The 26,487-nt window shown below is 46.5% G+C and overlaps 1 protein-coding gene across 1 annotated transcript; it reads left to right on the top strand.

Moving 5' to 3' along the window:
• Window positions 1-26,219, top strand: GNB5 (G protein subunit beta 5). The gene is made up of 11 exons (XM_086620567.1): window positions 1-126; window positions 5,663-5,774; window positions 10,066-10,202; window positions 11,907-11,948; window positions 12,715-12,791; window positions 14,328-14,460; window positions 18,304-18,447; window positions 21,573-21,664; window positions 22,258-22,306; window positions 24,891-24,987; window positions 26,011-26,219. The coding sequence occupies exons 1-11, from the start codon at window positions 1-3 to the stop codon at window positions 26,217-26,219; spliced, it is 1,218 nt and encodes a 405-aa protein (XP_086476693.1).
• Window positions 26,220-26,487: the final 268 nt, after the last annotated feature.

Genomic DNA, 26,487 nt, shown 5'->3' with positions numbered 1-26,487 from the left:
ATGTGTGACCAGACCTTTTTAGCAGTTGTATTCGGTCCATGTGACAAGTGCTACAATGAGAAGCCCCTTAGGGCTGTTTACATCAAATCAGAACAACTCAGCTACTGCTCACTATGTGTGGAAATGGTACGTTATTGATTTTATCAGCCAGAATGTGAAAAGACTGCAAAAAATGGGGGTTGGATGTGTTAATGGTCTGTTATGTTGGATTTTTCTGGATAGCAAATAAGCGTTGCTGGGCCTATAAAGACTGCTGAACAAACGCCTCTGCAGACACCTGGTGTTTCCATGAGCCTGCAACAGAGGTGGCCCCGGGGTTCAAGGATGCTTTTTATGATCCTTGATTGGAAAATGACTTCGAGATTTTCCCCTAGCTCTGCAGATGCTATATGCCTGTCTAAACTCTGCTCTGAGGCGTATGTGTGCAAGACTGCTTGGCCTGCAATCCTGAGTGTTTCCCGATACCTTTAACAGAACTTAAAAAAAAAGATGAAACCATTGCAATAAACTCTTTCACTAGTGACTGGGGGATATGAAGTTCATCTAGTCTGTCTCAATAAAAATGACACAGGTGAAGTGCTGTCAGAACTCCTTCGTGGCCCACATTTCATACTGAGACCATGTCGTCTTGTATGCTATGTGCAGTATTTGAGTGAGAGCTGGAAGTAGCTACAATAAGGATAAGGTGGGAAAACGTTGCACAGCAGTGAAGTGTCTTCTGTCACCTTGTGTGTGCATCTCCATAGAAGGTGGTAATGAGGGAGATGATTAGCAAACCTGCTAGCCTGACTAGCAGGTCCTGCTAGCATACCCACATGAAGAAGGGATGATGTTGAAGGCTCTCTAATCTCCAGCAATTACTGATGAGGTGATATTCCTCTCTCCTGCTAGGGAGCACTGTTCTAGAGAGATCGCAGTGGGGTTTTCTTAGATGAAATACAAAGCCAAGGTCATGAACCTCTGTGGCTACCAAAAAGCTGGTCTGCAAAACTTTTATAAACTTCAGAATTTTGTTGTCCTGATTATACTCCAACTTGGAGTACTTCTATTTTATCTTCCTGAGCCATTGTGTATTATTAGTTGGAGGAGACATTCTTCACTGTTTCCTCCCCAGAATCGCCCTCTACCATTACTGAGTAGGGTCCAACAGTTTGTTGTATTTAAGCGTCAGATGAACTGATTTCTGCAGAAACGCTAAAAGGTTTAACTGGCTGTGTTTACAAAACACTGTAAAATAGGCAGATGAGAGCACTGATTCGGTGATTGTTGGTGGTGCAGTGTGTACAGTTCACTGGCTGACCCAGCACATTCTCATGTTACATTGTTTAAGAGGAAATTTAGATATAATGACTGCAAGACAAAAGACAGTCCCTTCTCTGTTTATTTGCTTCTCCTGACTTTGAAATTGCTGCTTTGTTCAGGTTGTTCTTGGCTAACAGCCTATGAATAGCTATTTATCCAGTAAATTTTTGCATGACTTGATAAAGGCATGCTGGAATTGCAGGAAACTGGTTGTTTGTTATTTACAGCTCCTGCAACTTTCTCCTTATTATTTACATTAGGGAAGTTAAGACTTCTACCAACTGAAACAGCTGCTAGGTGGAAGCATATTGAGACTTCAGGAAGAATTGCGTCAATGCCTAACAGCCTCTTAGGCTTCCTGTTACCACTGCAGTAGGATCTTGGGCTTTCTGGTAGATCTGGCTTTAGCTTGCTTCTTCATATTTATTTTGTCAAAGATTTAAAAACAAATATTCAGAACACAGAGAACTCTTTGCACTAGTATTGAAATACGTATGAGTATGGAAACTGTATCCTTGACTTTTTTGAATTGATTTTCCAGAGCTGTAGGTATGCTTTGGCTTATGTCAAAACGCACAACATATCCTTGCCACATTTGTGCACGTGTTTGTGGATGCATGTGCATAGTGTGGTGTATAATTGACTGATCTTTTTGCAACTTTCTCATTTGCACATGCAACTCCTAATTTCAGTCCGGCAGGTGCACACGTGTGTTTTCATCGGCCAATCTTTGTGATTTCCCCAAAACCAACATATGTTGAGGGATAACAGAATTAGAAATTGCTGATTCCCACTGTTGAGATTGTCCTGCTTCAATTAGTTGCCTTTTAGACAAAACAATCTTTTCCGTCTGGGGATTTGCCTGCTTTGGAGATTGGTGCTAATCTGTAGAAACTCAATCAATGTTTGCTGGTTTAGTCTCCCCACAGAAGTATTAGTAAATTAGCTTACAATTTAAAAAGAGATCAGCCGGTAAATTAGTGAGAGTGAAAACTTACTTTAAAGACTTAACTTTTGAAATAGGCAACAATTTGCGACATGCTGTTAGACCCTGCATTTCCCCAGTGTCTTTATTAATGGAACAGTACCAACTTTCTTCCATGCATCCTCATCACTACAATCTGATTTATTTGCCATGTGTGGAAGGTAGATTTATGATTGCGGGAACAACTGGTTTTGCCACAGTTCTTGGTGATTAATGTTTCTGTAGCAGCTCCATAGAATAATCCTATAGAAAGCTGACTACTTTTGGAGTGGTTATGTCAAAATACATGATGCCAAGCGTCAGCTTGCATTTGTTCCATTGGGAAGAGCTAGAGAAAAAAGCTGTCTTATAAGAAGCTATCCTTGTTTTGAGGGGAACTTGGAAGCTCATGGCTGCTGAGCACATAGAAGTCAGTTTGGAAGTCTCCATCTTTCTAGGGAATGCTGGTGGTCAGTATGAAGCTACAGCAACAAATACTTTTATGTGCCAGTCATTATTGCACAATTAATGGATCATAACATTACGAAGTCAGGTTAAGTTACTTGTTACTGCTTTTCCATATATTCCGCATATCGTATCTCCCGTGCAGGATATTTTCACAGCCTTTTGTCCTACATTTAACATGTTTTGAAACTCATCAGAAAGCAGATACCAGACTAAGAGGACCTGTACTTCATCCACTGCTGCTGATTGATCTGCTGTTTCAGATTAAACACGCCTTCAGTATAGTGAATTTTAATACTGAGTTAACAAATTTTTTACTACTTCAATTTTTTTTTAAGAACTTGCTTTACATTGTTAAAAGTACATTGCCTTCAGGTGGTTAGGTTTTATGAAAAGGGAGAAAGAAAAAGCCTTGATTGTTTACTAAATGGTAACATTTTTCTTTTTTAGTTGACCTAGTACTTTGTTATCCTCTAAATTAATCCCACCCTGGTTCATTGTATTTAAAGCTCCCAAATGGCCTTACTCTAACCTGTGTTTTTTGCATGGTTAGCTAATGACTACACGGGTAGTTAAGCAGCTTGGTCAGATGAGCTAAATACCTTTTTTTACTGAAACTAATGAAATACATGTTATGTATCTCACACTTCTATAGCTTACTATTCAGTAGAGGCTTCTCTTTGACCTCATGGCTCTACTTATCCCTGTCATCTTGGGACTAGTATCATGTATCAGTCAGAATGGGTATGGTTCCCAAAGACTCTTACCTTCCGTGTTATTCTTTGCAGACTTTTTAATCCCATTCCCCAAGGCAGTGAGATTGTTCATATCAGTAAGGCAAGAAAGCTTGGGTTTTTCACTCTCAGAACTGTGCCAGCTATCTGACATACAGGCATGATCTAAGCCAAATTCCTTAGAGCTGATGGATTCCTACCAAGGCAAAGAAATTTCCTATGTTTTTTGTTGGATTTAACTTCTGAGCCTCTCCACGCTTATCAGGTGTAAGAAATAGGGCATTTGTCATTAATTAAAATCCTTCAAAAATTAAGTCTCCTCTTCAAAACCTTCCCCTGCTGCTCCCACAGGACACAGCTGCATTACTGAGTTTAATATGAGTAAGTTTAATTTTTCAGACATGAAGATAACATACTAGAAGCTTCCTGTCACTTTCCTGCTAAAAGATGCTTGTTTTTGTTATTTTAGTATCACCTTAAAGATACTGAATTTTTATTTCCTTGGCACTGCCAATGTGCTGGAAGACATTTCCAGTGTGCTCTTTACGCTGGGGGGCTTTGAAGGATGTTCCTGTATTCAGCAGTGTGTGAAATCCATAGATTACACAGATTATACTGCCTACTTTTTTTGTGATACTGCATGTAACTGGATCAATTCAGTTCAGAGTTGCCTACACGGCCCTCAGGCTGATGGGGTTAGGGCACACCGGTTTCTGTGGACAATGAGAAGACTGGAAATACATCCAGTGTGTTTGACTCTCCAGCGAAGTGACCCAGCTCCTGCCTGCAGATCCACTGACTAAGAGGTACCTTGAGTGCGGGGCCAGACCAGCCTGAATTCGGCCTCCCAAGTGGCATTGAAGACCTCAACAGCTCTGCCCAAGTGTCCCAGTTGGACAGTGACACTGCTGCTAAGCCCAGTGTGGGAAAGGACTTTCATTTTCTCCAGGACTCACACCGTGTCCAGGATGTGCCCAGAATCTAAACAACAACTGCAAACACGTATTTTCTTATCTCACTTTCCGATCTTGGCACAGCTCCAGCTTGAACAATAGCCTTCGGATTGTCTATTTTCTGGCTAAAGGGAGACAATGGGAGTCAGTATGAGCAAAGTTACTCCGTAGATCAAGAACAATTACTGTAATAAGAAGAGGACGTTTTCAAGGAACTCCCCTTCCAGGGAACAAAAAGCCACAAGGTCTTGTGCCACAGCTCTTTCTCTGGAAGCGTCAGCTGCTCCCCAGAGCAGAGCCAAGGAGCTGTGTCCCAGGCTCACACTAACACCAAACTGGAGGGTTCTTTGCTCTCTTTGGGGTTTTGGAAACTGGTCCCAATTAAGGCCTAGGTAGGGCACAGACGTTAATGTCCTTATCTGTGTGCAGGGGAAAGATGTGGCTGGTTTGGGAAGGGAAAAAAAGGTGGGGGTGGGCTGAAAAAGAAGAAAAAAAACCTTGATCACACCAAATTTAAAAATTAGGAATTGAAAGCATAGTAGAGAGAAGAGTGTACACCACTGCATCTGTCCTGCTGGCACAGGACCTGGGCCAGAGACTTTCTGAGTGACTGAGTCTCCTAGTCCCCCCTACCCCCAGGGGTATAAGGGAATGATGGAGCTGAGCTGGGATTGCCTAAGCCTGGACAGGACCATGTCTTCCCAGTCTCCTATTTTAAAAATGCTATTGGGGTGACTGATGACTTTTTTTTTTTTCCCTCCTTCCTCCACAGGGTGTGCAACTTCTGGTACAAACAAGTTTGGGTACAAAGCAGAAACACCCTTTTGTGTGTATTTCTGGGGAGATGAAGCCTTTGGGCTGTGAAAAGGGCTTGGGATGTACAGCAGCTCTCTGCTGGTGGAAGCCTGTGGGCAGGAGGTGATGCTGGTCCCAGCTGCCTGCCTGGAGGCCAGCAGGGATGCGGAGCCTGCAGTGCTGCCTGCCGTGCGGGGCTGGGCAAGGACTGCCGCCTCTCCCGGGTGTTTTCCCGTGCGGTGTGTGGCCAGGTGCTGGCGGCACGCAGGGCTGGAGCAGCATCCAGCCCGGCCCTGGACGTCAGCATGGGGAGGGGGAGGGAGCCCGGGCCGGCTCCGGCGCCGTTGCTGAGGCAGCAGGAGCCTCGGCAGCATCCCCGGGAGCCAGGCGAGCAAACTCCTCCTCCCTCCCGCTCTCATCTCGTCTCTCTCCCCGCTTCCTTTGCAAAGATGGCAACCGAGGGGCTGCACGAGAACGAGACCTTGGCATCGCTGAAAAACGAGGCCGAGACGCTGAAGGGCAAGCTGGAGGAGGAGCGGGCCAAGCTGCACGACGTGGAGCGTGAGTGGGGCCGGGGCGGGAGGGCCGCGGGCACGGCCGGGCCGCTGCCGGCTGCCCCGGGCAGGGAGCGACTGCCGCCCGCCTGGCACCGCCGGCCCGGCCTCGCCGCCTCCGCGGGCAAACGCGCGGCTGCCGCCCCGGAGCCAGAGGCGCCGCTGGACGCGGGGCCCGCCTGCCCGGGCAGGGCAGGGCAGGGCAGGCGTCCCGCTCCGGAGCCGAGCGCGCAGAGAGCCGCCCCGATGCGCGCGTCTGCTGTCGCGACAGTCGGCTGTCCGCGTTCGCCGGGGCGCAGCTGAGCGCGGGCTGGGCGGCTCGAACAAGCGGAGGAAGCGGATCGGGGGCGCGGGCGGCGCAGCCTCCCTGGGCGGGGAGCGGCGGCCCGGCCCGGCCCGGCCCGCAGCGCCGCCGGGGGGTCTGGGCTGGCTCGGGCCGCGCTGCCGGGGGCGCGGGGGGCGGGAGGCCGCGACACGGCCCCCGCGGGGCGCGCTGACGTTTGGGCGCGTCGGTTTCACGCGCGTCTTAGTGGCGGAAACAAAGATTGAGCGCAGCCTGTGGAAGTTGATGGGAATTTGCTGTAGCGAGGCCAGGGTTCCGGGCAAGGTGGAAGGGCTTAAAAAAAGAAAATTGTTTCCACAAACCAGCGCCTTCTCCCCGCCTTTCCCCAAGGAAACAAGTCGCAGGGAGCCAGTGCTGATTCAGAGGTGCGGGGTGAGTCAGTGCGCGAGCTGTCAATGCGCAAATCGCCGTTATCAGCTGCAGTGTCGAGATCCGTGGTTAACGCAACAGAAATGGGCAGATTTCAACTCTGCCCTCGCCCCCGCCCCGTTCAGGAAAAAATAAGCTAACTTTATGGAGCTCCTCATATTCATCTGTCCTGACACATAAAAATACTTTTATTATCTTATTTTTATGACTACAGTGACGTAATATATTGCAGGTGCATTTTTTTTTCTGAGATAAAAAATACATACGTTACTATATTCCTCTGAAATCATATAGCTCACTTTATTAGCAATATTAGTGAGTCATTAAAACTTTTATTTTATCTGTGTTGGTGCCTTAAATGTTGAAAATGAATCTGAGCCTATATCCAGTAATGTAGCTCTTAGTGTTTTGTAAGACTGAGGGACTGGCAAACATTCTTAGATTGCAGATGGGAGAGGGTTAAAAGAATTTTTTCTGGAGTAAATAAAGCATTTTCTTGTCAAAATTAGACAATCGTATGAGTTTCCTATTAATAGGAATCATTAAACAAATGGAGATGGCCTCATTACAGGAATGTTACCATACATCATCATATTCCTGCAGTGTAATTTCTATATTATAAGTAGCGAGACCTTTGTTTAACAGACCCCTTGAGCATATGCTCAAATCCATTTTTGCTCACAAAGAGTTTTACCTATGATTGCAGTGATACTGTAACTGCATCATTGATAGTCATAGGATATTTATGTCTTTGTCATATGTAAAATCTGTAAACTGTTGGAAGGCTGTATTTGCATAGCCATGACATGATTTCGAAGGCAAAACACTTATGCTGCTGTAGAACAATGCTCCCTCATGATATTTTATATCAATGATTCTGTATCAGACCTTTTTTTCACTTAAATTATCCCCAAGAACTATTTCTGCAGAGATGGTAACTTTCAGAATAAAACATCTCTTCAGTTTTGGGTGTTTCTTTTTTTTTTCTAGTCTAAAATTGTATCTTTCATATTTTTTTTCTCTGATCATGACTTTCCCTCTACAGTTCCCAAAACAAATAGCTGGCTGAACTAGGATTGCCCTTATTTGTTCAACTGGTTTTGAACAGCAGTTCTCAAAAATGTAGATATAAAAAGGAAATACCAAACATGCGTTTGATTTGCAGTCTTATAATTTTGGGAATTGAATTCCACCACTTAAAATTTTATGTGTAGATAAAACAGTTTGTTCTGTTCATGCGATCCATAAATTTTTAAGGCCGGAAGAGACCATTAGGACCAACTGATTTCCAGCACAGAAAAGATCAAAGACCAAATCAAGTCCATGCCTCCTGTTCAGGCCAAACGATATGTTTTAGAAAAGTAGCCTGGGTTATCTGGACCTTTGTAAAACCAGTCAAGCTACTTATTGGCTTTAGCTCATCTACTTGCCTGAGTGCATAATTTTCAACTATCTTGAAACAATTTTGGAGAATGCTTCAAAATAATTATCTGACTCTAAAACCTGTGCTAGGCGGGTGCAGGATTATTATGGCTGTGGTTGCAGATAAGCGTCCTCAGAGAATCAGTAAGGCTAAACCAGACAATTCCGCAGAGTCTCTGCTGCATTGACATAATGGAAACGCTTTGCCCATTGTCTGTGAAACGTTTGTTTTTTCAGATATGTTCTGAACACAAGCATCTTTCCAGCTACCGTAATAACCTCCTGTCCTGTGTTTTCATGTATTTTGATTGAAACATTTGGCAGGTTTCCATGGGCAAAAGTAGGGGAAGTATATCTTTTCCTCAGTAGGTTTATATGGTACTTTCTCAGAAACTTGCTTCTGACCTGCGGTTTGAGATGGTATGGACAAATTGTCAGGAATGGTGGACAGCACTTGTCTCCTGGCTGGATGAGATCGGTCAAGCAGAGATTTCAGGTGAGAACATTATTCTGGCACAGCCTGTGGGGCTAGTGGTTTTGAAAGACAACTCTTGAAAAACTAATCCCCTAGAAATCAGTCTCTGCCTTAGGCAGAAATTGCTCCCCTGACCCTGTGCCAGTGAATGATCTCAAAGTTAAGGATGCCTGCTCTCTCGCTGTGACAGCCCTTCCTAGCCCATGAGCTTTCTTGCAGCTCTAGAAAAGTGACCAAGGGTGAAGCAGCAACGCAGCTCCAGAGCAATCACCTGCCATGTGGGATGTGGAGCTCAGCCTCCAGCATGGCATTGAAAAGCTTAAAATTTCCTCTGCTAACTCATTAAAGTATGTGAGCTTCTGCGTCTGTTTCAAAAGGTTTGAGTCAGACATTGCCCCCTTAACTAACAGCAGCTGGATCATCTTAGGTTTCAGCATGGACAAACGCACAGCACAGGGAAGCACTGGATCCTATTTGCTCTTCTCTTGACAGAGTCATTTTTAATTCTGGTGCCAGGGTTTCCTGCCCCAAGATCCCCACTCTGCTGTGAGACTTGAAACAACTCCCATCCCTCCCTGATGCTCTGTGTGAAGTGTGTCAGAGCTGCCACAGGGTGCCAAGATACGTTATGGTCTTGCTCAGCTCCACACTCTGTGAACAATGTTGGAGCAGAGCAAACAGGTTTCCTCAGATGGTGCTTTCTCCTGGACATGTGCAGATGACCCCAGCATCAGGGTTACGAGGCACCTTTCAGTCATGTCAGTTGCAGTGGGATGAATCTTACGTCAGAGTGAGTTTTTGCACAATTGAAAATGTAAATCTGTTGAATTTTTAAGAATATCAACTGAAAGTACTGCTGTTAAATGAGGTACGGAAGAACTGACTTCTTCACAACCAGAGGATCCTACTCAGGAAAGTTGCTTGCCTGCCCTCACTGTTTGTCTTTCCCATAAAAGAAAAAGCTGACCCACGCATGAAGTCCTCGATGTCCGTGGACACTGTTGAGAAGTTGGGTAGCACACTATTGTAGCAAATGCCAAACTTCCCTGCTCACTCAGAGCTGTGTCCTGGCCCTTGGTGCTCCCCTGGCCACCAGAAGGGATGGCACCGCAGAGGAGTTGCTAGCACCAGTGGCTGGTACCTGTATTACACTGCACCACCGCTGCGGTGCCAAGAGCCATCTGCAGCTGGGAGTCGCACATCCAGAACGAGTGTTTTACCAGTGAAACTTTGGAGATTTGGTGCTTACCGCCTTCTTTTGTATGATTTTTCCTCTGAGACCCAGTAGCTGTCTTCACTTCTGCTGAGTACCTTGAGGCATGTGTTAGGCTGGAGGCTGCCTGTGCACTTTCAAGCCTCGCTCAGGCTGACGATTTCCCAGGAAGAGGGGGCGAGAGGGAGATCTATTTCCCGTTTATACTTGGGTGTGATAGTCTGCAAAAGCTTCAGTTGCAACAGCCCCGGAATTCAAGCCCTGAGTGAATTCATCCTTACCTTTGTCCAGTGAATATGTTCATACACCACCCACCTTGGTTTTACCACCTGCCAGCTGTAAAACAGAGTTTGCTGGCTTGCACCGTAGATTCAAACTTTATGGATTAATTCCTCCAGGTGACATTACTGATAAACACAGAGACTCGCCAGGGCAGAGCTTTGCAGCGGGGCTCTCTAACCGTCAGCTGTTTGCAGTTCATCAGGTGGCAGAGCGTGTGGAGGCGCTGGGCCAGTTTGTGATGAAGACCAGGAGGACCCTGAAGGGCCATGGAAATAAAGTTCTCTGTATGGACTGGTGCAAAGACAAGAGAAGAATTGTGAGCTCTTCCCAGGTATGCTGTTGGGCAGATCTCTTTCAAAGCTACCGTTGGGCACTATACAGATCTTTTGGCCGTGCGATGTGCTGCTCTTTGTGGATGTTACCCATGTATAGTCTAAATGTTTTCAAGATGCCCTTAGAGTAGTTCATTGGCAATGTATTTGTTGAGAGAGCACAAATCCAAGCTTTTGAGCATTGCTGCACCTGTTCTAGCTAATACTCTACATATTTTTTGTCCAGTCATATATAGATTTTCCTCGTGTTCCTTACAATAGAAAATAGAACTCATTTGAGGCCACTTTTATTTCCTTGTTCTTTGCAGATAAAATATTTAGTAACGATTTCAGTTTATGTGTTCAGAGAAAATAATCAGGAAAAGGGAAGGCAGGTAATGTTGATTCTCCTAGAGATTTCTGTGCATAGAAATTTCTTCTGCAGTCTGTATGTTTGGTGTGACCTTGAAAGCCTCAAACATCCTGCCAACATTACTGCATTTACTTGAGCATTTTGAGAAACAGTCCTAACACCTGCTCAAGACCAGTCCCATGAGCTGGGGGAGGTAATGAGATAATTACTTTCTAGATCCCCTGGTTCGTCCTGAGCCCAGAATGGCAGTGAGCGAGCTCATTGCATCTCACAGCTGTTCATTGACCTATATGAAATCTGTCAGTGGTCTCACTTGAGGGATAAAAATAGGCAATCTGCATTGCAAGCCACCTTCAGTTACTGTGAGTTTTTACCATTCATGGTGATCTCGGCAAAGAGAATAATTTTAAATAATTAATGTCACATTTTTTTAAAGTGGTTAAAACGTCAGTGTGTAGATCAGAAAGCTGAACAGGCAAGTTTTAATGCATTTTTGTATTTTTTACTCTATTTTAAGAACTGTAGGGAGTCCAGGTACAGCAACAATTGTTACTCAGTAATAAACATTTCACTTTCATGATATGAGGAGGATAACAATATTATGTGCATAAGGCAAAGTAGCTGGCATGAGTGTCGCTGGCATACACAGTGATTGTGTTGCTCTCTGTGGAGTGTTCTTACGATGGCTATTTAGCAGATCGTATCAACGGATAATTGAAGGTTAAGTAAGTGTAGAGAGAAGTAAAGGGAAAACTAGGAAAAGACAGGAAAGGGAAGATGAATAAACAGTGCAGTATCCGTAAATGGTCCCCATGGGTGCTGCCAGCTCGGCAAGTGATTTGTAATACAGGTCGCCTCTTGTATTTGTAAGGCCCCGTACTGAGCCGCTGGCAGATATGACTTGGGAGAGATGACCAGCTTTGCAGGTGGTGATTACAGGCTGAGAGAAACACATTGTGGCTGAAAGGAGGCGAGTGAGGGCTCCCTGGTAGCAGTTGCCTGAGGAGATGGTGCTGTCCATGGCACATGCTGCAGGTGAGCGCAGTTCTTATAAACCTGCTAAAAGGGAAAAAAAACCCAGCCTGTTCTTTTGAGCTGACATCAGTCATTTCAGTGAGGAGGAGATGCTTTTCTTCTGGTCAAAGACATAATTCACACTACCAAGGAGTGTCACCTTGGTGCTGGGCTGTGACCTTTGTGCTGTTGTTAAAATGGAGACAAAAATTTCGTGACATAGCAGACTGGGGGCTGGAAATGAACAGCAGAGTTTTCCCCAAATCTGGGAAGTGAGCTGACAGCCATGTCTCTGGAAGGCCTCAATTTCTCTCTCTGTTTGTGTGCTTTCATTTAGGATGGGAAGGTGATTGTATGGGATTCCTTCACTACCAACAAGGTAAGTGAAGCTTCAGCAAAAGTCATGTTTCTGTGCACAGGGCAAATGACAGTGGGATAAGATGGAGGGCCATAGGGCTCACAGGTGTCGCAGGAGGCAGTGGGATGATGAGATAACTGCAAACCTCCACCAGCACCTCAAACCAAGGGGCCCAGGGCAAACCACCTCCCTTGACCTGTCTCTGAGCAAAGTCCCTGTCATGGTCTCCAGCAGGAAGCTCTGATTCAGCCTCTTTGCTGACAGGGAGGGCTCCCAGCTGGGGGCAAAGGCCAGCCAGCAAAACAGAGGCCCTCCCTGGGTAACTCCTGTACCAAGTGCCATGTGTGATCACCCTGGGATCCTTCAGCCATGGTGTTTGCTGTGAAATGGTGCTGCTGCTCCTCCAAGCCCTGCCAGAGCTGCTTTGCGGCACCCCGCTCCACACAGTGAGAAAACACAAGTTGGTTGTAACTCACTTTTACACATGCAGCAGTGGGACCTTTCACAGCACTGAGTAACCCAAATAAAACATGCTCTGTGATCAGTTTGGGGCTCATGAATAAGGTGAAAAGTGTCAGGGAGGGACTAGCCATCCTCCTGCTGCTCTGCTGGATTCCACAGGGTTGTCCCAGCCTTACATGCTAGTTATGGCTGGGGGAAACACCTGCACTTTTCACTGACCCTAAGGATGTCCCACAGAAATACTGAACTTACTACTCTACACTGTTTTCCTTACACTGATTAGAGAAATAGTGACATCCCAGTTTAAAGAGATGCTGTGTTTCAGGAACACGCAGTGACGATGCCGTGTACCTGGGTGATGGCATGTGCATATGCCCCATCTGGATGTGCCATTGCTTGTGGGTAAGTTCCCAGCTTCCACAGCTGCTTATACAGAGAAACTTGATTTGTAGTTGTGTCACGATGCCTTCAGATGCTGACAGCTAGAAGTTTGCATGCCTTGATTGTGGGTGGAAGAACTATGTTCAGTACCTCTGATTCGGTTCCCATAATGGCTTGTACACATTATCTCTGCTGACTTCAGTGCAATAACATTTGTTGTGTAAGCACGGAAAATAATCCTCTTTCAGCGTTTGTATCATGGGTCAGGAATCCTGCATGCATGCAGCTTCCTTGTTCCAGTTTGGATGTGTGTGTTGGATATATCTTTTAAGAGAGAGTGGTTTTAACTCTGTTCTTACTTTGCACTCTTTCTTCTACAACATGAGAAGGTTAGTCATTAATGATTACCAGCACATGAATAGATCTTGCCAAGATGGAGTGAGGACAAGTCACCCCATCCTTGATAATCTTTTCCAAGTTTTCTGAGGGCTCAGGTTTGAAAAAATTGAGTTTATGCAGAGCAGAAAACAAAGAGACAAGATGTTGGCAAAACATCTTTTAAAAAGGGACTGGGTGGATCAGACAGACAAAGCAAGCTTGGGGTGAGAGAAAGGCACAAAGGGAGACTTTCCTGTGCAGCTTGCAAATCTAGAAGGCAGCAGACTGAGACAGGCAGGCAGGCTCTGTAAATGTGTGTGGAGAGAGAGAGACTGGAAACTATGTTTTTGACTAAAACTTGAAGAATGGCAAGAAAGCTCCGTCTTCACACTTGTGAGAGAGACAGGAAGGGCATATACGCATTGCACTACCTAATTCTGTATTTCTGTTGTGCTGATAGTTAAGTGCTGTGCACGTTAATATAAGGCATGGAACCGGCACCTGGTGCTGTGCTGGGATGCCAGGGACCAGGGCAGGGCTGATCTCCCATGGCTCTAGGAGAGGGTCAGACACAGTCAGACCCTTTAGAAAAGGGTCCTGCACCTGGCCTGGGAGAAACACCTTAGCTGGTGCAACTGCTCAGGGAGGACACACCAGCTACAGAGGTCAGTGCTTCTGTTGCCTTTTTTCCGAACTCTTCTAAAAGCCCTGTCTTCACACCCACTGCTTGCTGTACCATCTCTTCCTATGGAGCCAACAGGTCAAATTTATTAAGGTAGATAAATAACAATGCTTAGCTACTGATCCTTGCAATGACGGATGTCGACAGAAAAACAGCAGTTTGGCTGTATGTGAAACATGAACCCAGAGGTGGCTGCTGTGTCACCTCCCAGTTTATGCTTTCGTGAGATTTTATTCAGCGCCATTTATAAACTCGACGAGGGTAAAAAATACTGAGGCGCAGCTGTTCAAGTTCTGTAAAGTAGCCAGGCTGGTGAGGCAGCTGGGGCTTCCCTGCACAGGGAGATCCCGGACAGCACAATACAGGGAAGTCGGTGCTTGTAAGGGTTTGGCAGCGCAGCACTGACAGGTGGTTTCCTTCTTATCACCACTCTCCTTTTTTGTTGCAGTTTTAACCAGTTCTCCTCTCTCTGTTATTGCTATTATTACTCTCTTCAGTGGCCTGGACAACAAGTGTTCTGTGTACCCTCTGACATTTGACAAAAATGAAAATATGGCTGCAAAGAAGAAATCGGTTGCAATGCACACAAACTACTTGTCTGCCTGCAGCTTCACTAACTCAGACATGCAGGTAAATGCATTCCCTACCCACTGCTCACCGTCCGGCAACACCTAACGGGAGCTGCACTTGTATGTGGTGCAAGTAACCTTCCTTGCACCTGGGGCACCCAGGGCCGTGTCCTGCCCCCTGCAAGGGCTGCTGGAAAACCCTCGCTGGGGGCAATGCAGCTACTGCAAAAGCTGGCGTAAGGAAATGCTTGTCCCAGCCTGTGGCCAGGTTGTCACGCCTGCACCCTGCAAAGGCCTGTCCCTTCTGCAGAGGGAGCTTGCTGGTACCTGTGTGTTCTCTGCTCACTGGCTCTGTGCTTAAAAGCTTGTGCTTTTAAGAGCTCAAACTAATACATATAGTTAAAAACCCAGATGAGACGGGACTAGGTTGGGTATGTGTTGTGCCAGCTGGTGGAGACAGTGTTGTTTGCCTGCTTTGTCTTGGACGTCCAGCCAACTTTGCTTTTGCTTTCATTCTTAGTATTATTTTGTTTGTACCAAGTGAGATGTTTGAGCTTGAGGATGGCCCCACAGGGCCCTGTTGTCCGTATGTGCAGTGGTGTGTTCACTCGAGGGAAAGGAGTGATGCTGTCCCCATCTCGCAGCGGGGGGCGTTGGAGCACAGAGGCCCTCAGTGGGAGTCAAAGGCAAAGCCAGGAACTAAGTACAGATCTTCTGAGACCAGGCCAGCCTTCCTCTGTAGTGAATATCTCAAAGATCTCTTTCTCCAGGAACGCGAAAGATGATGAAAGGAGCCAGGATAATCCCCTTGTCCTCTCTGGTTTTTGAACTTAATTGAAGCTCTGCTCAGTGCAGCTCTGCAGCAAAATAAATGGCAGAAGGGAGCATTTTCATTGCTCTTTGTGTCAGCAAAGGGGCTAGAAAGAGAATACCTTACCCCCTTCTTCCAGATATTTGGAGCTCTTCGGAAGGAAATGTCAGCTCTTATTGCTTCTATTTCAGGACATGAGATAGATGCCCAAGAGTATGTTGTTTGTGATTCTATGGTTTCTGTAATGACTGCGAGGTGCTAATTTAAGTCCATTGCCATGGAAACAAGCAGTGGAGGTACCCAGTGCTCAGGCTTCCTTAGCCCTGACCTCACTGTGCAGGAGCCCTGCGTAATTAGAGCAGTCTAAATTAAGTGGAATGGTTTTGATGAGATACACACCCACTATTCTGTTTTCTTTTCCGTACCTGTATGCGTCGTGATAAAATCCTATGAAAGGAAAGTAGTTATTTGTTTTTGATAATAAAAGAAGAAAGAGAAGTTGGGTCTTTCTTTTTTCCATATTGAATACAGCAAACTGCATTGATATTGAAGGTAATGTATTACTGTTGTTAAATAATACCGCAGTGGATTTAGGTGCTTTACAGTCAGTGATACAGACGTTTTTCTGAAGACTTCAAAAAGAATTTTTCTTGTGATTGATAGGCTTATAAATGATCATTTATAGCACTGCATGGTATTATTGAAACAAATACAAGCAAGTGGGTTGGCCAGGCTTCTGTTAAGACACTGTTATATGGGGGATCCTGGAGAAGCCCAGACTTCTACCTTCTTCCCTTTTTCATACTGGCCTCAGAACTAAAATTAATTGGTAGCTCTGAGGGTGCACAGTGCAACAAGCACGCTGTGCAGGAGTTTTTCCCCTTGTGCACGAAGCAGCTCTGCTCTCACGGCTTGTGTCCCCGAGGGATGTGGTACCTGTCCTGGAGCAACCCCAGGTTGTGCTGGAGGCATCCCCCAGCCCAGCACCCCGCAGCACCCGCTGCTGGGTGCTGTGAATGCTGCTGGGTGCTGTGAATGCTGCTGCTCTGCCTTGGCTGCTCTCAAACTCCAGCTCAGTTTTCCCTCGGAGGAAAGAAAGACGGAGAAGGAGCTTAGGCATTGGCGTGCCCATGGGCATCTGGCAGGGCGATGGAAAGAGAGGAGGTTTGGGTTGATTTGTCATTGATGAAAGTGGCTCTCAGGCTGTGTGGGTGCTGAAAGAGGGGGTCACATCCTTGCCCCTTGCTGTGCTCCCAGCCTGGGCTGAGACGAGCGCTGAGCGGCAGCTCTGGGTGCCCTGCGTGCCTCGGTGCCCCGAATCGCTCTTGCCGGAGAGAGCCTAGGCGGGAGCCTCGCTTCCTAAATTAGGTGTGTGCGGCCCTGCGGTGTGACAGTGCTCCGTGCGTATTAACAGCAGCAGTTAATTGGGATCGCGAGGGTTTTGCACAGGGCGGGCAGCCGTACCCCCGGCGCGGCGGGGCTGGGAAGCGGGACGAGGCCCGAGGCGGTGGCGGAGGCGCGGGCGGCCGCCCTGCCCGGCCGCGGTGCGGCAGCTCCCGGGGGCCGGGGCCGCGGCCGTGTCCGTGTCCGTGTGCCCGCGGTCCCCGGCCGCCTGCAGGCGCTGCCCGTGGCCGCCAGGCGCGGGTGCCCCCGGCGCTGCCGGACCCCCTCGGCAGCCGGGGTCTCGGAGCAAAGATAGTTAATTCTCTTCTGGTGTTGGATTTTGGTTTTTTTTTCGTTTGTTTTTTAATAGCAATACCCTGAAGTTGAGTCCATAACATTTCCCTTTAAGTGTTAGCTGGAACTCTGGGTTGCCAACAGATCCTTCCCTTAGGCTTTAAGCTGCTTTTATTCCTCTCCTATCTTTCTTACATGCCATTACAAAAGCAAATCCTCAGAGCTGAGCGTCTTCATTCCTCATCCAAGTACAAATGTTCCTTAGAACAGAGAAGTTCATTGATCTAGCTTCAAAAGTTGGCCAGAAAGACAAGTCAGGACTTCTGCTATTACCATCTCAGAGTATTAGCGTCTCTCCACTGCAGGATTCGGAACAGTTTGTTCTGCAACTTTGCAGTCTTCTGTTTATGGGAGGAGTTTTCGGAGCATCTGTCAAACATATTCAGTGTTTAACCTTTATGCAACTCTGTGAATGGTTTCGTGATTGTGTGATCATTTTTTTTTCTTTAAGAGTATTTTCTTCTTAACTTCTAAGTACCCACGGGGATGCCTTGAGTTTCCTCACCCTCCGTGAGAAAAACCTGTGTACAAGACAGAGCCCTCCTAAGTTCACCTTTCCATCCTTCCATGCTGGTGCACAGGGACCCTTCCAACCTACGGAATTTGTGATTGCATAACAGCTTCGGGTGCCAAGGGGAAATTTTGAACAATTGAGGATCATCAGGATTAGCCACAATAACAAGCAGTGATCACATGTGCTTGCTACAAACAGTGTAGCAGATGAGGGAAGCTGGGAGCTGTGTTCGGTCAGTGTGTGTTCAAGCCCTTTCACACACAAATGGTTCTGGACAAGTGAGGGGTGATGGACTTGTCAAACAACTGTCTAGACAGGCTTACTTCCCTTTCAGAAAATCCATGTCTTAAGCCAAATTAGTTGGGTTTAACCTGGCTATTTCAAACAGAAAAAAAAATCAGAGGGTTAAACAGGTATACTTAACTCTAGCAGTTCTTCTCTTTACCCGAATTGAATTCCAGCAGCCTAAATATGGATAGGGTTAATTACAGGGGCAGCCAGGAATACCAGTCTGGTTCTGCCTCCTTTTTGGAGGATATGGAAATGCCAGCAGATCCTTACCGTCAGCAGTGCTTCAAACCCCACTGCACAAAACTGACCATTATTGAAACACTGTGTAGGTATAGCTGCGTCAATACAGCTCTCCTTTCCATTCTAACATCTCTCCTTAAAAACCATAAACTGTGCTTAGATTCACCTTGTGTTTTTATGGCTTTGATTTATTGCATATTTTGTTAAACTAAAGGTGTCCTTGGTGTATGTATAGGATGTCAGTTGTTTCTTTTTGAACTTGATCATCTGCTGATTTTTGTGTTCTGACTTGTTCTTCCCACATCCTATAGATCCTGACAGCAAGTGGAGATGGAACTTGCGCTCTGTGGGATGTTGAAAGTGGGCAGCTTCTACAGAGTTTCCACGGTCATGGAGCTGATGTCCTGTGCCTGGACTTGGCCCCTTCTGAAACGGGAAATACATTTGTCTCTGGGGTAAGCAGAAGCTTTTTATCATCATATAAAATTAAGGAATGTGGAAGGGAAAAGGCAGCAAAGCAGGAGGCTCATGATCTTATTGAGAGAGTGATGGAGTATGTGTTGGAAGCCCCAGTGCAATCCACTCATTGCAAGCACGTTTTCCAAGCTGGAGCAAATTAAACCCCTGACTGTGGGGTCAAACCCACCCAGCCAGTCTGACTGAAGTTCTGCTTACTTAGCAAATTCCACCCCACACCAAAGCAATCCAGCCCAAGATCAAAACAACGCCTCTCCCGGGAAGGGAAAGGCTCAGAGTTAGAGCAGAGGGCTTGTACCACAGGCGGAGGTGTGAGCCCCTGTGAATAGGAGCCCGGCACAGCAGATACCTCCTGCATTTGGCTTCTTTCTCGTGCCCAGCTCTCTGGAGCCAGATGGGGTGTGCCAGGGTGTGCTCAGGGCATCGACGTAAGGCTGCAAATAACGTGCGTGCCACTGTGTCCCTCAGCTGCTCCCCAGAAGCCACGGGGTAGCTTGGGCGCTGGCTAAACCCACTGCAAGTTGGAGCAGGGAGATGAGATGTGGCCACATCTTCAGCTGTCGCTGAGCCCCCTGTGCCTTCCAGTGGTACCAGAGGCATTTAAAGCCCCTTCATCCATCGAATGCTGCCCGCTCTCTGTCCTGGCCCAGGGGAACACACAGACCTCACTGGGGCTGCATGACTAGTCTAGGAAAGTACCCAGGGCATCTTCCAAATCTATTCTTGCTGCTGAGGGATCCCTGTCCCTGGACAGCCGAGCCATTGGCATGCAGCCTGGCAGTGAAGCAAGCAAAGCATAAAGGTGAGCGGGATGGGACTTGGCTCCTTTTTGAGGTGGTGCTGATCTGCTGGTTCTGATCAGCAGAAGTCGAGTGTGCAGGTAAGAGCTGGCAGGAGCAGAGAGGTGACCTCTCTGACTGGAGGCAGGTTGTTACCATAACTTTGCTGAAGGTACCTGGTTTGTGAGCCCCACCAGTGCTGGCCCAGGGCTGGTCCTGTGCTTGCTGGTGGAAATGGCCCTTCTGTCAGAGGATGCTGACCATGGATTAGGGGATTCCACTTGTGCTCAGAGTCACAGTCTCATCCCTACCAATAAACCTGGATCTCTTCTGTTATGACTCTTTTATCAAATTTGGCTGGCCCATCAGGAGCAGAGCCCAGCAAACTGGCCCAGTTTGCCTGCTGCTAGCACAGCTGCTCTGAAGCGTGACTGAAAGCTAATTCCATCTGAGTGCATTACTCCTCCCGGACTTTCCTGTCACCGAGCTCGCTTCCCAGAAAGGACAGATTCATTATCCCTGGGAACAGCTCAGCTTATTATAGGGCAAAGAATCACAAGCAGCTCTGGTACTGCTAAGAGAATATGTCATACTTGTGTCGATGTAGCAGCTTGGGCATGTTTGTGCTTACAAGGACTCACTTAATTCATCACATGCAAAATACCACTTCAGTGAGGATCTGTCTTACATTGCGTCAGTGCAGGTATAACCAAAACACTCCAACCTGAAGGCATGGTGGCATAGAGAGACTTTCTGTATATTGTGCCTGTGCAGTACAGTAACCTTGAGCTGGAATAAGCAAAACCAGTACATCAGCATGTAGAGTGGATGCTGTTACATTGAACGATTTAAGTAAAAATCCCAGCCCTCCAGGGTGAGCTCAGGGCTGCCTCCTGGACTGTTGTGCTCAGTGCCCTCTGATCACTGCTCCTCGGGATGAGTTGGATAGCTCTCAGGGGGCCATTTCTCCGCAGGTGGTGGCTGGTTTCTCCTTCGAAACCTTAGGAGTCAAAGCACCAGCTCGTCAGATTGGTCTTGCCCCCAGACTCCCAGAGAGGTCAGTAAGAATGGTGCACATGCAAGAAATACGAAGGCCTGGGCCCGGGCTGTGGCAAGGCTTGAGAGGGAAATATGCTGAGTCCAAAATGTTCTCTACCCTGTGTGGTTTCCTCTGCACAGAAACCACGATTTGGTACAAAGGAGCATTAGCTCTTTTAAATAATGACATAATAAGTAAAAAACTGGGATTTCATTTTAATAAGAGAATTAAAAAAAAAAAGAGAAAAATACGTGAATTGTGAAGAGACCGCGTAATCTAATTAGCAATCATATTTGCTTAAAAATAAAGAACTTGTGGCACGGTCTGCTGTAGGACATGCTAGCTGGACAGGAGCGGCAGCCGCGTGGAGCTGATCCTGCCTGCTGCCTGCCCCTCAGCAGGGTCAGATTTATTAAAATATCCCATCACTCTTAGAAGAAAAGTCCATGTTCTTTTTCCTGTCACCACGATTGTGACAGCAGTGAGACATGGCAGCTGAGAGTGTGGCCCCATGGGTATAAGACAGTTCCTGCCCTGGGGACGTTGCAGACTACATGTGCTGAGCCCCTTACCCAGAGCATTCAGGGTGCTGAGCACCTTGCAGCAAGCACTGAGTGTTAAATGATCTTTTCAAAGCACAGCTTGGAAGGGCAAGTTAGAGCTTGACAATGAGATGAAATGCTGTTATGCTTCTTTCCTTATCTCAGCCAAGCCATTGAGCATGTGGGTGCAGAGCCATGGCAAGGGTTAACTCTGATGGGAGACTGGGCAGGAGACCCTCCGGATACACTTATTTAATTTTCTATTTCAGTGTATGAGAAGAATTAGTTATAAAACTTTAAATGCTGACTATTAATTTTTTATATTGGGCATGTTAAGTGGTAAGGGGATGAGTCAGTTATGCAGCTCTGCGGCACGGTGGGACTGCAGACACAGGTATGAGAGCCCAACCAGCAGAGCAGGGCTGTGAGTGCTGGTTAGCATGGGACTGCCTGCCCAAACACCTGGGCTGGCTGTGCCCCCCCTGCACAGCTGCCCTGTACGCGTGCCGGTCTGCGGCACTGCGAGGATCCAGCCTTCACGGTGTGCTCCGCTTCCACCTGCAACTGCACCAGGCTTGGGGTACCAGAACAGCCAGCTCTGGGGCTGCTTTGCTGGTAAGATCCTCTCAGAGCTGTGATGTTCAGAGCCTTTGAATGTGGTTGGGCGTGATGACATGTATCAGGAACATGAGGGGTGAATGTTACTGTTTGCACAACTGTAGTGAATTTTTTTGCCTTATTAGGGATGTGACAAGAAAGCCATGGTTTGGGATATGCGGTCTGGTCAGTGCATCCAGTCATTTGAAACCCACGATTCAGATATCAACAGTGTCAGGTCAGTATGTTTCTGGGAGAGGGCACATTTGCGATGTTGAGCAATGTGCTGGTTCTATTTTTGAAGTCTGACCTCATGGGCCAGTTGGAGAGGGTCCAGAGGAGGGCCACAAAGATGATAAGAGGGCTTAAGCACCTTTCCTATGAGGACAGGCTGAAAGAGTTGGGGCTGTTCAGCCTGGAGAAGAGGAGGCTCCGGGGTGACCTTATAGCGGTCTTCCAGTACCTCAAGGGGGCCTACAAGAAAGATGGGGAGAGGCTGTTCAGGAGGGCCTGTTGTGATAGGACAAGGGGTAATGGTTTTAAAATAGAGGGAGGTAGATTCAGGTTGGATATTAGGAAAAAATTTTTTACCATGAGAGTTGTAGAACACTGGAACAGGTTGCCCAGAGAGGTGGTGGATGCTCCATCCCTGGAGACGTTCAAGGCCAGGTTGGACGAGGCCCTGAGCAACCTGATCTAGTTGGAGATATCCCTGTTCCTTGCAGGGGGGTTGGACTAGATGACCTTTGAAGGTCCCTTCCAGCCCTAACGATTCTGTGATTCTATGATCTCAGTGTAATGTGTTCTGGTCTGTTTTTTACTCATGCACAGATACTACCCAAGTGGAGATGCTTTTGCCTCTGGTTCAGACGATGCCACGGTATGTTAATTCAGCAACCTAATTTAGGGAAGTTCTGTTACTTCCCAAATTCTTTATTTTAGTCACTTTACTTTAGTCACTTTAGTATTCCCAAATACTTTAGTCACTTAAAGTTGCAGAAGTAATAATGCTAGAATATAATATGATATGTATTAACTACTATATATAATGCTATAGGGAAAAACTAGTAACACTTTGTAGGTCACCTCTGCAAACTTTTCTACATGAGGTACTGTCCAAATACTCATTTCAGATTCTCTGTGTTTTGAAGTTTCATGATCAAAATTAGTTGTCTTACTGGAAGAGATTTGGCTTCATATAGTTGTTGGTCACATCATCTGGAGGAACCAGATGAAATGCTGCAGCTTGTGTCAGAAGAAGCAGCGCAAGGGCATGAAGGCAGGCTGCATGTGAGTGCGCACATCTCAGCAAGCAGAGGGGCGGTGGGCTCAGCTGGACAGACCTGGTCAGACAGCCCCAGGGTGGCCTTGGCCACGTACACCTCCTCCCTGTCAGCCTGACTCACTGCCAACGCTCTTCACTGCCATGAGTCACCGCATCCAGGTCATCCTGGATGATACGATAGCTCTTATGGATGTTTCTTATCTATGAGCAAGCTGCTAGGAGGAGCACAGTACTATTGACAGGTAATTTTGGTCATTTTTGTATGCAAAATGCCACTTACCTCCTGGCACCATAGAGCCCCTGAGTGATGCAGATGGCTGGTGGCTCTCACTGCAGCTGGTGGGTCCTCATAGGGCACCAGGCTCTGCCTGTACCACAGCCTGCAGGAACTGAGCTGGCAGTAAGTGTAACTCGAGAGCTGACATTTGGGAGGCACATGGTACCTTGCTTCTCCTGTTTATTCAAAGAAAACACCGAGTTGCATGAGTGGGAAGACTCTTTCTAAAGTACTGTGCCCTCGGAGCGTGTTTTAAGTCTCCTCCAATACTAGCTAAACTCAATAGAAACATTCCCTTTGTCTTCACTGGGTGTAGAGACCTTCGAAGGCTCTTCTGGAGAGAGCATACACTGCTTTTAGGTCCTAAAAGCTGCTGTTACAAATTAATACCTCTAGCTCTGCAGAGAGTGCAGTGCCACTCCACACATTCGGATGTGGTACTGTGAGCACTTGAGATGCCGAGGGAGTGAGATGGAGAAATTGTCCATCATTAAATTCCAATGAGAGTGCTTTCTTTTTATGCCCAGTACCACAGGCCCTGGACTCCTGTGCTTATTAATTTATTTGATGGGATTTTTCTCTCTTAACTACTCCTGACACCCCTGATGTGAGCAGGAGAATGGGGAATTCCATCTTTGTACTTTTAACAGAGGTTTTGGTGGTTTCCATCTACTTCATTCTTTAAATTAAGAGGTTGGTGTTTTCAGCATTATGGCCTGATACACTGACTGATATCCTTGACCTGATTTATGTACTTAGGGATTTTGAGGAAGAGATAATCCTGACTGTCTGGAGGGAGACCATAAAAGTGTGCTCACATGGCAGTGCTGTCACCTGCGGTGACCCGACTCCCTATCAGGACTGTCTGATGGAATAATTGATCAGTGTGGAGCTCTGGGAGACCTGGACTTCACATACCTGGCAGCCTCACATCGCCCTGCGAATGAAACAGCCTCTTCTTTATGTGCAGGCTTGAACACCAGCCATTTTTCATTAGCAAAGTCTTAGCATTAGCAAACCCATCTGGCCAGTGGAAATTTACTGAGGAAGTTTTTCGGTTCAAACAGTTTCAAAAGTGCATTTTGATTTCAGGACTAACAGACTGCCTTTCTGAATGGCAACCAAATCTCGTCTATTTATACGTTATTTCCGTGTTAAGCCTAAATATGATGGCAAATCATAGAAAACAGGAGGTGCAGGTTGGAGAGGTGATTGGGGATTTTCTATGAGGAATGAAAAGCAAACATCTGTATAAAAATGTATTATTTCCCTTGAATTATTTCCACATAGGCTTTTTAGACAGAGAGGCCTCATGGTAGGGCAGGGACTGCTTGCTATCCTGTCGTACTCAGAGCAAGGACTAGCATCTAGGCTTCCCCACGCCAAGGGACTGTCTTGAGTACCATGCCATGTGGTCCATGTTCTCAAAGATGACTAGTGATTTAATCCTCTGTCTCCCAGACTGCTCTGGCTGTGGCTAAACTGCTCTCTTAGAGACTGGCTCTCCTCATGCACCCCTCAGCAGCAGGATGCTCTAATCCATAGGATGCCACAGTGGGGAAGCAAGAGAGTGGGGGGACTTTCAGTGGGTAGCCATGGTCCAAAGTCCACCACTCATCTCTTTATAGCAGGACAAGGAGGAGGCTAGAGAAGTGGTTTGGAAAAGCAAGTTCTTCACTCAGTTTATACAAAACAGCTTTGTGTTGCTTAGATCCCTGTTAGGCTCCAGAGGAGTCCCAGTTAACAGCAGATAGGAGAGCAAGAGGAAAGAAGCCAAGCAGCCACTTCCCGTGATGCCTGTTAGGCTGCAGTCCTTCCCACTCAGGTTTTTTCAATGAAACGTAGTAGCCGTTGACTCCAGCCTTTACTGAGTCATGTGTGTTGGTTTTGGTTTAATCCTAGTGTCGTTTATATGACCTTCGTGCAGACAGAGAAGTAGCAATTTATTCCAAAGAGAGCATCATTTTTGGAGCATCCAGTGTGGACTTTTCTCTCAGCGGTAAGATCTGAACTTTGGAGATTATTGTGGTGTTGGGATTTGGGGCGGACTGTAAAATTTTGTCAGTTTAATTTGAGAAAGCATTTTTTACTAAAAGTTGTTAAAAGTAATACTAAATACCAAAAGAAACATTAATACATGGCAGCCTTTTTTTGCCTCTGTAAAAATAGTTACTCTTTTAATAACCTAGCTGACTATTGCTTTGTTCTAGCAATGAAAAGTATTTTCCTGGCCTTACTGAAGTCAGGAAATATTTTGCCATTAACTACAGCTGGGCTAGAATTTCACAATAATGATTAAAAACATTTCAAAGGAAACACGAAATGTAACTAGACTATTAAGCGCACGTAACATAAATAATTTATAAAAGGATAATAAATGATTAATAGACAGTAAAAGCATGTTAGAGGAGCGTGAAGACAGAGACATTACCATTTTTCACTACAGATCTGGAGACATGAGCTCGAGTCTTCTCTCTCCTGCCTCAGCACAAACAGAGCTCCTATGGTCACCCTGCGTGAGGATGAGTGGGTGGCAAACTGCCCTCCGCCCAGGACAGAGGCAAATGTCTCTGTCATGGTCACAAGCACCACAGCTTGTCCCTATGGGGACAATGAATCACTTACCAAATTGCCTACTAATCATTCAACCGTTTGTATTCAACATCTTGCGTGAAGACTGAGCAAAATGTTATTACCCTGCATTAGCTGTTGAAGTGCTCTTCAGTCTGTCGTGATTTGGAGTCATCCCTCATCTCTAATCACTGAACAGATTCTGTATAATTTAACTCGATTTTAACTGTATTTTTAACTAGTAAATTTGAATTGGTTCAGCATTTAGTATGGATAGCTCAGCGGTGGAGCAGGGGAAGCAGTGGCCAGGGCTCGCTGTGTGCGGAGGGTGGCGCGGGAAAGCGAGGTTGTGGCTTGCTGGGGGATGGATGTCCTGCAGAGAGCCCTTGCTGCAGTCAAGACGTGTTACTTTCTTAAGACCTCACTTTGTAAAATCCCATTCTATTTGTAGGTCGCCTACTGTTTGCAGGCTATAATGATTACACCATAAATGTCTGGGATGTGCTGAAAGGGTCCCGTGTGTCCATTCTGTTTGGACACGAAAATCGTGTCAGCACCTTGCGAGTCTCTCCCGATGGGACGGCGTTCTGCTCGGGCTCCTGGGACCACACTCTCCGGGTAGGTGCTGGGAGCAGCTACTTTGGGTGCTTCTTCCTTTGATTGATTGTTCAAAAAAGGGGGTGAGGGGGAAGGGTTATTACAGGAAAATTGACTCTAGAGGGACTAAAGAGGATATAAACGCACAGTGTAAAACACGAACAGAAAATCCAAATTAAAAAAAATTCCCACAAAGCGCTAGCAGAACTGTTAAATTTTGAACTTAGGTGTTAAATAATATCATTGATACCCACTAATCTGTCTGCCTTGCCAAATTTTAATTAAACATTTGATAGAATAGTCAATGCTATAAACAATTGTTTAACTCTCT

This window comes from Tauraco erythrolophus, chromosome 14, assembly GCF_009769465.1.
Source record: "Tauraco erythrolophus isolate bTauEry1 chromosome 14, bTauEry1.pri, whole genome shotgun sequence".
Lineage (NCBI taxonomy): Eukaryota > Metazoa > Chordata > Aves > Musophagiformes > Musophagidae > Tauraco > Tauraco erythrolophus.
This window is presented reverse-complemented; position numbering and strand designations above follow the sequence as displayed.

Excerpts from the sequence above, each read along its gene's own strand:
- GNB5 (XM_086620567.1), top strand. The coding sequence starts at position 1 with ATGTGTGACCAGACCTTTTTAGCAGTTGTATTCGGTCCATGTGACAAG. Across the intron at positions 5,775-10,065 it reads CAAGCTGCACGACGTGGAGC|TTCATCAGGTGGCAGAGCGT; the intron begins GTGAGTGGGGCC and ends AGCTGTTTGCAG. Across the intron at positions 12,792-14,327 it reads GGATGTGCCATTGCTTGTGG|TGGCCTGGACAACAAGTGTT; the intron begins GTAAGTTCCCAG and ends TACTCTCTTCAG.